This window comes from Mchenga conophoros, linkage group LG16 (assembly GCF_057382185.1).
Source record: "Mchenga conophoros isolate Kocher_MC1m ecotype Shallow Benthic linkage group LG16, M_conophoros_male_GT1.1, whole genome shotgun sequence".
In the NCBI taxonomy this organism is placed as follows: Eukaryota; Metazoa; Chordata; class Actinopteri; order Cichliformes; family Cichlidae; genus Mchenga; species Mchenga conophoros.
The window spans coordinates 4,600,370-4,614,367 of record NC_140541.1 but is presented as its reverse complement, the minus strand read 5'-3'; the positions used below and the strand labels follow the sequence as shown (position 1 = coordinate 4,614,367).

General features: G+C 41.1%; 1 protein-coding gene across 1 annotated transcript; it reads left to right on the top strand.

The window, feature by feature from the left end:
• The first annotated feature begins 3,962 nt into the window (after positions 1-3,962).
• mmadhcb (metabolism of cobalamin associated Db) lies at positions 3,963-11,363 on the top strand. The gene is made up of 8 exons (XM_085249828.1): positions 3,963-4,136; positions 5,301-5,350; positions 7,055-7,199; positions 7,478-7,695; positions 8,384-8,492; positions 8,618-8,748; positions 9,179-9,265; positions 10,130-11,363. Exons 2-8 carry the CDS (start codon positions 5,342-5,344, stop codon positions 10,322-10,324), a joined length of 894 nt encoding a protein of 297 aa, XP_085105954.1. The 5' UTR covers positions 3,963-4,136; positions 5,301-5,341; the 3' UTR covers positions 10,325-11,363.
• Positions 11,364-13,998: the final 2,635 nt, after the last annotated feature.

The window sequence follows — 13,998 nt, the reverse complement described above, 5'->3', positions numbered from 1 at the left end:
CCCCACTTCAGGACATTTACGCCAGGAGGTGCTGGACTAGAGCAGCGCAGGTACTGAAGGACCCGTCCCATCCTGGCAACTAACTGCTCCAACTTCTGCAATCAGGCAGAAGGTTCCACACCATCCGGGCAAGGACAGAGAGGCTCAAGAGGAGCTTTTATCCTCAGGCCATCCGTGTGTTGAATCATGCCCCTCTCTTTTTTGCACAGTCGAGGAGTGTATCAGGTCCCATTACACTGCGTGTTATATCTGTATAACCATGCATGTGACAAATAAAGAACCTTGAATCTTGAAATATTTGGAAATTGACATACTTAGCCCTTGTCACCCAGTAACAGCTGGGACTGGCTCAAATAAGCCCAGGCTCTAGGAATATTTAGGGGTGGATTTCGAGCAACAGCTATACAGCTATGAAAGCCATTAGGAATCACGAGAATTTAACTTCTGATTGTTTACCAGAGGAGAGCAGTGGATGAGGTAGTGATCCACTAGAGAAGGAGTTGGTTAACGAAAAGGAAAATGGTTGGAATACAGTGAACAGTAGTAAGAAATGTTGGAGACATACAGCGGCTTGCAAAAGTATTCGCCCTTGAACTTTTCCACATTTTGTCACATTACAGCCACAAACATGAATCAATTTTATTGGAATTCCACGTGAAAGACCAACACAAAGTGGTGCACACGTGAGAAGTGGAACGAAAATCAGACATGATTCAAAACAGTTTTTACAAATACTTTTACTTTGTAGAACCAGCTTTTGCTGCAGTTCCAGCTGCCAGTCTTTTAGGGTCTGTCTCTACCAGCTTTGTACATCTACAGACTGAAATCTTTGCCCATTCTTCTTTGCAAAACAGCTCCAGCTCAGTCAGATTAGATGGACAGCGTTTGTGAACAGCAGTTTTCAGATCTTGCCACAGATTCTCGATTGGATTTAGACACCAGACAAGTCAAGGATAAAGATATTGATGTGCTGTGTTAGTTTTCTGCCACACATAGCGTTTTGCATTTTGGCCAAAAAGTTCCATGTTGGTCTCATCTGACCAGAGCAGCTTCTTCCACATGTTTGCTGTGTCCCCCACATGGCTTGTGGCAAACTGCAAACGGGACTTCTTATGGTTTTTTGTTAACAACGGCTTTCTTCTTGCCACTCTTCCATAAAGACCGGATGCGCTGTCTACGCCGGCTCTCTCTTACCCTTTACCCGTCCTGTTGCTTGTCTCGTGTTTCTATGGTGTATTGATAGTCATGTGCTTTTGTGCTGAGGTGTTTTTTCTTTTATCAAACTGTTCTCCCACCAGGAGCTCAGTCTGAGTGGAGTTTTTTTTCTCCTCCTCTTACCTCATGTAGTGTATTTTCGTTGTTTTTTCCTATCAGCCTACCTTTCTGACATGTCTCCCCAATGTGATGTTTGTGTAAAGTTGGTCAGAAGGTTCCTTTGTGAGTGCGCATGCGCCATTAGCGTGCTGCCTGCTGTAACCCCTAATTTCCCTCGGGATGAAAAAAGTATTCTGATTCTGATTCTGATTCTGATTTGTGCAGTGCACGACTAATAGTTGTCCTATGGACAGATTCCCCCACCTGAGCTGTAGATCTCTGCAGCTCGTCCAGAGTCACCATGGGCCTCTTGGCTGCATTTCTGATCAGCGCTCTCCTTGTTCGGCCTGTGAGTTTAGGTGGACGGCCTTGTCTTGGTAGGTTTACAGTTGTGCCATACTCCTTCCATTTCTGAATGATTGCTTGAACAGTGCTCCGTGGGATGTTCAAGGCTTGGGAAATCTTTTTTTAGCCTAAGCCTGCTTTAAATGTCTCAATATCTTTATCCTTGACTTGTCTGGTGTCTAAATCCAATCAAGAATCTGTGGCAAGATCTGAAAACTGCTGTTCACAAACGCTGTCCATCTAATCTGACTGAGCTGGAGCTGTTTTGCAAAGAAGAATGGGCAAAGATTTCAGTCTGTAGATGTGCAAAGCTGGTAGAGACAGACCCTAAAAGACTGGCAGCTGGAATTGCAGCAAAAGGTGGTTCAACAAAGTATTGACTCAGGGGGCTGAACAATTACCACACCCCACTTTTCAGTTATTTATTTGTAAAAACTGTTTGGAATCATGTATGATTTTGGTTCCACTTCTCACGTGTGCACCACTTTGTGTTGGTCTTTCACCTGGAATTCCAATAAAACTGATTCATGTTTGTGGCTGTAATGTGACAAAATGTGGAAAAGTTCAAGGGAGACGAATACTTTTGCAAGCCACTGTAAGTTGCAAAAGGTATCCTTAAATACAGATGGCACTGATAGTGATCAGAGTAGCGCTGCATCGAGGAAGCAGAATGAGGAATCCAAGGTAATAATTAAACTCTCTCAGGAAGGTGCTTGATTGAGGACAGAAATATGTTTTTGGAGTCATTTCTGGTGTACCAACAGCTGTTTCAGCTGAACAAGTCAAAGGAAATATAGTAGGATCCAAGGTTATCGAGGCACAGTGCTTAAAAACTCTGAGAGAAATGTGACAGTGTAGCTGTAATTTAAAAATTTATGGAGGAAAGGCTACCATCCAAACTTTTTTCATTAGTTATATGAATTAGGATGTTCAGCCTTATATTCCCCCTCCCTTGGTTTGCTTTAAATGCCAAAGATATGGGCATGTCACTGGAGGTGGACACGAGTATGGTAAATGTGAAAAAGAGCAAAGTTAAAGTGGTGCAATTGCGGAGGTGAGCATATCTCAGCTTTTCGTGGTTATGAGGCAAGTAAAAGGGCAGCAGAGATCCAGAGAGTAAAATCCATTGATGGCATGCAGAAGCAGAAAAGAAGCTTTGGTTATGAACAAAAATGATTTTGTGCTATTTATGGAGGCTGTAATAAACTGCACCACTCAAACAGACAAGAAAACTGAAAAAATCCAAATAATTGTGAAGACTACAGACCTGGGAATCACGGGTCTGTGTGGGAGACAGCTCAGGAAATGCTGAGTGGTAGAAATCCTAGCTCACAGCCAGGAGGAGGCAGTTCATTGTGGTCCTAAATATTCTGCAGTGGGATGCTTGAAGTCTTATTGCTAATGGGCAGGAACTAAAACAGTATCTCATCTGCAAAGAAAACCTTGTGTAATATGGAAACATGGATAAAAGCAGAGTGGTACTTTGTTTATAAATGAATATACAGCTATGAAGAATGATACAAAAGAAGGTGGTGGCCACATTTGTGTGAACTGGAATATGATATAGATTAGTCAGTGTAAATATAGAGCACAAGACAATCACAGTTAAGGTTTGGATGGAGGAAGATGAGGCAGTAATGATCAACTACTATAAATTATGTAAAAGGATCACTGGGGACATATTAAACACTATAGGTGTTTAATATGTAGGTGTAGGGTGTAGGTGTTCCCTACACATGGGTCTAGGGAAAATAATATGTTGTGGGGATTTTAATGCACTTTCTGGGGAAGCAGATGCACAGATGAAAATGATTCATGCACTGAGGATTCAAATCCTTTGAATTTGGCAGAAGCACTGGGATATCAGCGATACAGGAATTGATTTCTGCAACATTCAGATACATTTCGGTCACGGTCACAAAATAGTGAAATAACAATTACCCATCTCAGGATAGGTCATACAGGGCTTAATAAAACACTACAGCTAATAGGCAAGCACCCAATGGGATTGTGTGCCCACTGCAAAAAAATGGAATCTGCTCAGCATGTACTGTTAGTATGCTGGGCTTGTGTCCTGGACAGGAAGACGTTAATAGGAGGAGCTGAAGATTCATTCCACTGTAGAAACCCTGCTTGGAAAGGCACTGTCTCACATCTATGGCCAACTGTTGAAAGTTGTGATAAGAAAGGGTTCAATACTGCAGATTTTTTTTTTATTCCCAATATTCCAAGTTCCTGATTCACACTCCTGTCCAGGAGGGGGCGGTAATGCACCTCTAAGCTCATTTGAAACTAAAACGAAGAACCCCCCCCCTTCCCCCGAGGTCAAAGCCAGAAATGTTGTTAGAGTGAGTTGCCCGCGTTCATTTGGACAGTGTCTTCATGTTTTCAAAGGTCGACTGTTTTTCTACGATTTTGTGGAAGTATAAATAGGAACAAACTAACGCAGTCATCTGGTTTGGACTTGTTAAAATCCTGTAAGTTATGTTCTGCTCTTGTTAGCTTATCAGCAGATAGCGTTTCTTACCAAAATGTATCGGTTGTCATACCGCTGTGAGGATAAACCGTGTGAAACGTGCTATTACACTCACTAGAAGTTCCCAGATGTATCTAAAGCCGAAAGATTACAGTAGTTAACTGGTTTTACTTTAACTGGTTAGATTTGTTTACACATTCAATCCGCAGATTCGTCATATTTACCGATTGGTCGACTCTGTGTGCAAATCTGTCTCGGAGTTTGACAAGATTAAAGGACTCTCTCCATCTCCAGCTGGTGCAAATGCAGATTTCAATATTATCAATATTATCTGCTGACAACAATGAGATTATTTTAATTTATCAAACAGCTTCCGCTTGATGTCGTACCTCCGTGTTTCAAATCATGAGCTGACATTTTGCCCTCGACACACTCCTGAATAGCTCGACGATGTGTCGAGTTCACCTGCACACACCTGTTCGCTCCGTCAGCTGCTGGTTTAGGAAACACGCCCACGTTTGACATCGGGAGCTTTCTGCTCAGTATAACGAAACATCGCAAAGAATAAAACCATCTTTGTGAAGTAGCTGTAGTGGGATCAACCTGTTATCTATAAATAGCTAAAATAGCTTTTATTCTCCTAATCAAAATCCCGGTGCCTTGAACTCTTGCAGATTTCTTTTTAATTTGTAAAATAATGCTAATGTTTGTTTCCCCATACATCACCTGGCATAAGTTGTTTTTCACATTACCATCGGCTATCCTAGGCTACCAACAGTGTGTTTCTCAAACCACGATTGCTTCTTAAGATGCTTACATCCAGCTATTTAAGCAGATCAGTGGCAGAGCTATGCTATTGACGTACATTGATACCAATCCAGTCAGTGGATTTCCATCCATCCGGGGCCAAGTCGTGGGGGCAGCAGTCCACTTAGCTATGCAAACATGCCTCATCTTTGATTAGGATTGCTGGACTTCAGAGTGGCTTATATGATTCATACATAACTTCCTTAATTCTGATTCAAAAAGAATAGATGAGATTTAAAAGGAGTGAAGCAGACTGAGCAGCGGATCAGTCAGGATGGTGTGGTAGTCGTACAGCGTTTCTTCTGTGATGAATTTGTTTGGAAATGTTTCCTGATGACACAGTCTTGGACTCTTACAGAGACTTCACTGGATACTGCAGATAATCAGAAGCACGCTAGGATGACCAGTGTAAGTTTGTCAAACAACAGTTTGTAATATTCTCATCTTATTCTGATGTTAATGCTCTGCAGTGATCACCATCACAGAGCACCACTGTAAACATTGAATAACGTGAAATATTTCTTTCTATTTTAAATTTATTGCATAGTTCTCACATTTATGTTTTAGATACAAACATTTGTAATATTATACGAAGATAACCCGAGTAAATACAAAATGTAATTGGGGTATTTTTTTCAACCTGCTGGATAGACGAGTATGTGAATGTGATAACCAGAGAACGAGGTGATGTAGGGAGCTTCAGTTTGATGCCAGACCACCTCTGTTTGTTTTTGAATAAACTTAATAACTGGTTGGACTGTTTGCAATAAACGGCCATTAATGTTTGACATTCCTGTAGAGACACTTTGGAGAATTATTTTAACTTGGCAACTTTAGAGGGTATTTCAGTATGAATGGCCTGTTTAACACCACGCCACAGCATCTTCAGATTAAAGTCTGAACTTTGTCTAAGCACTTCAGTTTTTTTTATTTTTTTTTATTCATTTATTAAAATGGGAATTTTTCACATCACTGTCCTGCTGCATAACCCAAGTGTGCTTGAGCTACAGGGTACAAACTTATGGCTGGACTTCAGGATTGTAGGATTTTCTGGTTGAGAGCAAAATTCATGTATCCATCAATTAACACTACCACCACGTTTGACTGTTGATATGTTTTTTTTCCTGTTCTCTATATGTAATGAGACCTTCCAAAAGGTTACATTTCTGCCTTGGGACCCTCATGTCATTTTAGCCGAGTCTCTTTTTGTCATTGTTGAAACTCTGACCTGAGGCAGATGAAGCTTGCAGTTCCTGGATGAGTCATTGATCACTCCTGGAAAAACTTTGTTAGAATCCCAAAACCTTTGTATCACTTTCCAAACTGACAGATGACAAGATGAAGCTGTAAACCAGGGGTCTCAAACTCCAGTCCTCGACGGCCGGTGTCCTGCAACCTTTCCATGTGTCCCTGTTGCAACACACCTGAATGCAATTAGTAGGTCATTAGCAAGAGTATAGAACTGAAGTTGCTGAAGTGGCAACCTCTAACCCTACTCAAGTAAATGTAAGTGTTAAGGAAAATACACTTTTAACAGTACATTTATTGCACCATGTTCATTCACTCATGAACTGCTGTAACATGAATGAAATGGCTGAATTGCCACCTCAGCAGTCTGACTGCAGTCAGGTTGCTTGCGAATGATCTACTAATTGTATTCAGGTGTGTTGCGTCAGGGACACATGGAAAAGTTGCAGGACACCGGAGCTCGAGGCCCCTGCTGTAAACCTTTGACCATGTAGACCAGGGGTGTCGAACTCCAGGCCTCGAGGGCCGGTGTCCTGCAGGTTTTAGATCTCACACTGGGTCAACACACCTGAATCAAATGATCAGTTCATTACCAGGCCTCTGGAGAACTTCAAGAGATATTGAGGAGGTCATTTAGCCATTTGAATCAGCTGTGTTGGATCAAGGACACATTTAAAACCTGCAGGACACCGGCCCTCGAGGCCTGGAGTTTGACACCTGTGATGTAGACCTTTGGTGGTGTTTCAGGTGTCTGAGTTCAGCATTATTATTATTATTATTATTATTATTATTATTAGTATTAGTATTAGTAGTAGTACCTGAGAGACTGCCATTTACAGTTGTACTGTTTGTTTGCATGTGCAGGTGCTTTGCAGCAGAAGCAGGTTGGTAAGTTACCTTCCAGGGCTCCATGTGTTGGTGTATCGTGTGGCTGGAGGCAGAGCCTTCTCTGCTGCTGATTCTTCAGGCTTAAATGAGCCCGCTTTGGCCACTTCTCACTCTGCTAAAGGTATGGCCTTATTTTAAGTTTATACATTTGAACATTAATTAACTACAACATGTTTTTCTAGTCAGTAATTAAATCTAATGCATCTTATGTATAGATTAGGTATTAGGTATAGACCTAATAACACAAAATAAATTGAGATATACGGAGGTTGACACAGAGTCGTTACCTCGGACTCTGATGAAGTGATATTGGCGTTGACCAAAATTTGTAATTTCTTATTTCTTTGTGTAAACTCAGTTTGTGTGCATGCTACTTTTCTTTGTTATGTTGTGCTTAAGGACTGCAGACACTACGGCCTGATGACATAATGGCGCCGTTCGGGCCCCAGGACCAGCGCTTCCCGCTGCCCGGTAATGTGGGCTTTGACTGCCAGCTGGAAGGATTGACAGAGCAACAGAAGAGCCTGACAGACAAAATGCTACCAGATGTGTTGTCTGCTCCATCCTGCTATCAGAAGCATGAGTGGCTTCTAGCCCAGTCTGTTAGAGAGCTCTCTGTAAGTCCAATGAGAACCTTATGAATGTTTTTAATAATCAAAACAAATATGGACCAAACTATGCTGTGTTATTACTACTAATGTTAATCTTGCTACAAATTTCACAAACACTGGTGCAATTAAATAAATGTCAGAGGAATTTTATGTTGAAGTATGTATAGATTATCAATGAATAATCATATGCAGGGATAGCTCAGTAGGTAGAGTGGTTGCCCCATGATTGGAAGGTCGGGGGTTTGATTCCCCTGAACGGCTACCCTGAGGTACCCCCTACGTCCCTACACACTGCTCCTCGGTGGCTGCCCACTGCTTCACTGGCTGAATGGGTTAAATGCAGAGGAGTCATTTCCCTACGCGGACTAACACAAGCACGTACACATGTTTAAGATAAAATGATGTGTGACATTTTTTTTATGCATTTTTAATCAGTCAAAAATGAACTTTTCATTGGAGTGTGGTGTGGACTTAGTGGTGCTAACAAGTGTAAAAAATGTAACGCTAGCCAATCGTGGGTGTGACATGATTCATGCAGCCAGACCTCCAGCATCCGTCTGAATATTTTAGAATGAAGAGACATTAAAACAGTGTATGCTGAAACTATATCCAGGTTTTGTATCGTTGGCGTTGTTGCTCATACGCTGAGAGTGGTGACATTCGCTTTTCTGACAGCTGTGTTTTTCTTTCTTAGAACAAGGGCAATCCTGCGTCCTCTGGCAAAGTCAGCACAGCTGAACAGTACTTTGACAACTCGAGAGTAGAGTGTGCCACACAGGCGTGTCCTGAACTCTTAAAGAAAGGTACATCGCTGTAACTGCATCCTTCATACATTTATTTTTCAGCCTTGCATAACTTTGAAATTGCTTGTATTTCTCATGAGAAGCGGTGTTCCTGTCTAATGCGAGTGTTTCCTAATTATAAACAGATTTCCAGTCAATGTTTCCTGAAGCTCCATCCTGTGGTATGATGGTTGTCACGGTTACCCAGAAGACGCAGAACGATATGGCGTCATGGTCTGCTGAGGTGGAAGATGAGAGAGAGCAGATGCTTGACAAGGTTAAATGCTAAGCTGAGCTGTTTTACATGTCTTACACTATAATAAGACATCACAGGGTTTCTCCCTACATTATCACAGCAAGTACTCAGAATAAATAAATGTAAGTGTTATTTTAGAAACCTTTTACAACAGCTAAGCACTGCAAATATTAGAGGTCTGTAAAAGAAACACTGATGATGAGCTGAAGAGTTTATTAGAAAAGCTGTCCACCTCTGGAGAACTACAGAAACTGCATTATATGAGATGTTACTAATGTTAAAAACAGTAGTAGCACATCCATGTAGTACATCCCATCTGTAGTGTGAAAAGAAGTGAAAATGAAACGGATAATAAATGCGTGAGTTTCATTGAGAAAGGGGAGGAGACACTTTATTATTTATTTTACAGTAATTAATGAAGTAATTAATGATTGTGGTGTCTGCTGTGTAGTTTGTTGCAGGTGCACGGGAGATCTGCTGTGCGCTGCAGCGAGAAGGATTCTGGGCAGACTTCATCGACCCATCGTCAGGCCTCGCTGTAAGTTATCTCTGACTCTGCCTGTCAACAACTGTTCAGTGTTTTTACGATATTTTATCACAATAACAACAAATGAAATGGCTGATTGGGTGTAGACATCACATGGCATCAAATGACAAAGTATAAATCTGAGAAATCTGTTAGAAGCTCATGTTTACATGGAATTAACTCTGAATTAGCCACGATCAGCACAGTCAAGATGCAGGTAGCTGTCTGTGACAGATGCATTTAGGCGCTTTTAGTGATTCCTTTAAATTCTTCTTTTTATCTTCAGGTATTTTGTCTTTGGTGCATACATTTAGATTTATTTGGAGTTTTCTGAAATAAGCACATGATCAAATGTAAACACGTCCATTGGAGGCTGCACCATGATTCTGGTTAGATATTTGGTCACCAGACAGAAGCTGATGTATTTGCTTTTCTGGCACAGGCGTGACTTTGTGCTTAACTTCACATGTTTCAGTAGGTTTGAAGACAGGACATCATAAAAGCTGTTTCTAAGTCCACAGCTAGCTTGGCAGGCCGCTGCCTTTCTGGATTGTTCCACAGTCATTCAGCTGCAGAATAACAAACCTTCAAAGTAACTGTCCCTGGGCTGGTATTTAAGGGTGATTCATTGTGGCAGTGCGCTGTGTGTATAACAAATGTACATTTCTGCAGAAGAAAACTGGTGAAAATTTCTTGGAAGCTGTAATGTTGGCAGGACAAACTTGTGCAGACAGCGGTGTGCAATTGCAACTCCCCATCCCCCACCCAACACACACACACACACACACACTATAGATAGAGACTATTGTTGCTTTTCAGGCGATGGTCTTGATCAGATAACTGTCTCATATTTGTGTGTCCCTTCTTATTTCTCAGTACTTTGGCCCGTACACCAACAACACACTGTATGAGACAGATGACCGATACCGTCACCTGGGCTTTCAGATTGAGGACCTGGGCTGCTGCAAAGTGATCCGACACTCGTTGTGGGGGACACATGCTTTTGTAGGGACAATATTCACCAGCGCACCACCTGATACTCCTACTATGAAGACGTTGCAGGGTAGATGAACACAGGCTCTGGGATACCGAGTGTAATATGCCTCAACACTAACAGAGTGGTTAGTGGTTTTGACCATATCTGTAATCATATTAAAGCTTAAATAATGCTGACACCACAAAGCTTGTGAATGTTTTGTCTTTGAAATTAGTCATTTATAGAATGACCCATTCAATAAATGAATAACCGTTGTATTAATTACCTTGGCTGCCCTTTTAACCGCAGTTGTGTTAAACCATTTTTCTGCTGTACTTAGTAGAGTTTGAAGATATTGCGCTGCTGCACAAAGAGACAAGTTCTCAGAAGATAGTTTTCCGGTTTATCAGCCTCAATTTTTCTTAAGAAAAACACGAGCATCCTCAGTGAGAAGTGAACTCATTTTACAGTTAATGTTGAACTCCTTTCTAATCCTTGAAAATATTTTAGAATCATCACTGGACTGACTTGTTGATCCCACCATAAGATGAGCCGTCTTGTTTTTGTGGCACAATCTTGAAAAATGAAATTTAAGGATTAAAATGTGCTGAAATGTTGACATAAGTAAAGGTAGAAATAGTTTAACTGTAAACTCTAAGATGTTATGCAAATATTATGCAAAATGATTTGTATTTTTTAGATAAACATTGTTTTGTTTTCAAGATTGCAACAATGATGAGTAAAATAAACCAATTAACAAAATTAAATCGTTAAGATAGTATTTCATTATCTTTACCCTCTGAAATGTAGGTACTGAAATATCTACTTATTGCAACCAAGTACTGATGGCTAAATCAAGCTTGTATTGAAAAAAAGCTTTATTACTCGAAGCTTTTCAACACAGCACTTTTTGGTGACATCTAGTGGCCGGTAATGAAGAGCAGCTTGAGTCTACAAAATGAATAGCTTTATCAGGATTGCCCACTCTACCGAGCTGACAGCTTCAGTTTAATATCACGTGACATGTCTGTGTGATACCGGACTTGGTGCCTTGTGAATGTTTTTGGGTGAAAATCTATGTTCTATTTGATTCATAAATAATTTTAATGAATAAACTTCCCTTGTTTAAACATGTGCCATGCTGTGTTCCCCCTTTGCTTGTGACTTGATGTTTTGTATCAGTAGATAAAAAAAATAAATAAATAAAAATAAAAATACATTGTATATAATATTTTACAACACGATCTTATACTAGGTTGGGAGCTGGGACTAATACCCCCGTGCTGTAGAGCCTCCCTGAACTGCCCCTCCACTGGCGGATCTAGAAAATTGTATTTAACCAGTGGACAGGCGCAATTATACAGGGTGGGCCATTTATACGGATACACCGTAATAACACGGGAATGGTTGGTGATATTAAAGTCCTGTTTGTGGCACATTAGTATATGTGAGGGGGCAAACTCCTCAAGATGGGTGGTGACCATGGTGGCCATTTAGAAGTCGGCCATCTTGGATACAACTTTTGTTTTTTCAATAGGAAGAGGGCCATGTGACACATCTAACTTATTGGTAATGTCACAAGAAAAACAATGGTGTGCCCTTCTCCCCCGTCCCTCTTCTCAGCTGTTTCTCTTTCCCTCTTTCTTTCTCCCCTTCTTTCCCCCAGTCAAGTCTGTCCCATGTTCAGTAAGTGAAAATAAAATAAACAATAAAAGGTGAATCAAATGGAAAAAAAAAAGAGAATAGTACCTGCCAAAAAGGATTGCTAGTCCCTTTCTAGATGTTTTCTTTACGTCTTTATGGTAAATATGAAATATGCTACAATAACGCAATTGATAGCATCAGAGCATAACTTTGGCAGATTTTTGGAAAGCATCACATTTTCAAGAACAATCTGGATCCGTTTTTATCTCTCTTGACAGTACTCATGCTGCAGATTAGCTACATATAAATATACATGATACAAATGACACAAGGGGCAAATGATTTTCAACTAACTTGAAAGGAGATTAAAAAAATGGATAACATGTGTTGCTCAGGTGCTGGGCAAACTGTTTCCCTGCTTAAAAGAAAAGAGAGAAAAAAAAAAGAAAACAATGGTGTGCTTGGTTTCAACGTAACTTTATTCTTTCATGAGTTATTTACAAGTTTCTCTTTGTTCACAGCCATTGACATGTCGAGGAGCGGATCGAAATTGTAACTGGGTCATTGCAGCAGATTTCAATGCAAGACACCCTACAAGACCACCCATCTTCCATGCTACAGTTAGCAAACTGCTTGCTAAGTTTGGTGAAACTGGTTCAGTGTTGGATTTGCCAAAATGTGGACGCAAGAAAACTGTCACTGATGAAGAAACATCAGTGGCTGTCCTAGCTTCATTCAGCAAGAGCCCACAGCGTAGCACTCGCCGCATGTCACTGGAGAGTGGCATTAGTCAAACATCCCTTCAGTAGATATTAGCTACTCACAAATGGCACCCTTACAAACTCCAGCTACTGCAGCATCTCAACGAGGATGACCCAGATCGGCGCACAGAATTTGCAGAATGGGCAAAACAAAAATTGGAACAGGACCCTCAGTTCACGCAGAAGATTTTGTTCAGTGATGAGGCAAACTTTTATGTGAATGGTGTTAACAAACAAAACCACCGCTATTGGTCTGACACTAACCCACACTGGATGGATCCCTCCAAGACTGTTGGAACAACAAAAGTGATGGTTTGGTGTGGTATATGGGGAACAACGATAGTGGGTCCATTCTTCATCAATGGAAACCTCAAGGCCACTGCATATTTGAAATTGCTACATGATGATGTGTTTCCCTCTTTATGCACTGAAGCTGGCACGTTCCCTGAGTTTTTCCAGCAAGATGGTTCACCACCACATTATGGGTGCCAGGTCCGAGCATTCCTAGACGAACAGTTTCTGGAAAGTGGATTGGTCGTCGTGGGCCAGTTGAATGGCCCCCAAGGTCTCCCGATCTGACCCCCTTAGACTTTTATCTTTGGGGTCATCTGAAGGCAATTGCCTATGATGTGAAGATACGAGATGTGCAGCACCTGAAACTACGGATACTGGATGCCTGTGCTGGCATTTCTCCTGCGGTGTTATTATCAGTGTGTGAAGAGTGGGAGAAGAGGGTTGCATTGACAATCCAACACAATGGGCAGCACATTGAACACATTTTATAAATGGTCAGAAACTTGTAAATAACTCATGAAAGAATAAAGTTACATTGAAACCAAGCACACCATTGTTTTTCTTGTGACATTACCAATAAGTTAGATGTGTCACATGGCCCTCTTCTTATTGAAAAAACAAAGGTTGTATCCAAGATGGCCGACTTCTAAATGGCCACCATGGTCACCACCCATCTTGAGGAGTTTGCCCCCTCACATATACTAATGTGCCACAAACAGGACTTTAATATCACCAACCATTCCCATGTTATTGCGGTGTATCCATATAAATGCTTCTCCCTGTATATAATATACTATACCTTATATAATTATAACTATGTGGGTTTTAGACCTGGGCTTAGAATGGCATATGAACTTGTTTTTATTTATGAAGAAGCAGAACGTCCTCCCTCCCTCGCTGTATGTCATTATGTTGCACACTGGATCGCCTTCTCCACCCAAACACAACATAAATCCGGCCAACGATTCACTTCCTTATAAACCATTGAATCAGGTACTGGAGCTGTGACGTGCTAAATAAATCTTCGGACGTCATTGATCACTTGGGCGCTGTCTATTTTTTGACACATG

Bases quoted from the DNA above. Each gene is read 5' to 3' on its own strand.
- mmadhcb (XM_085249828.1), top strand. The intron at 7,200-7,477 runs GTATGGCCTTAT...GTTGTGCTTAAG, and splicing joins CACTTCTCACTCTGCTAAAG to GACTGCAGACACTACGGCCT. The intron at 7,696-8,383 runs GTAAGTCCAATG...TTTCTTTCTTAG, and splicing joins AGTCTGTTAGAGAGCTCTCT to AACAAGGGCAATCCTGCGTC.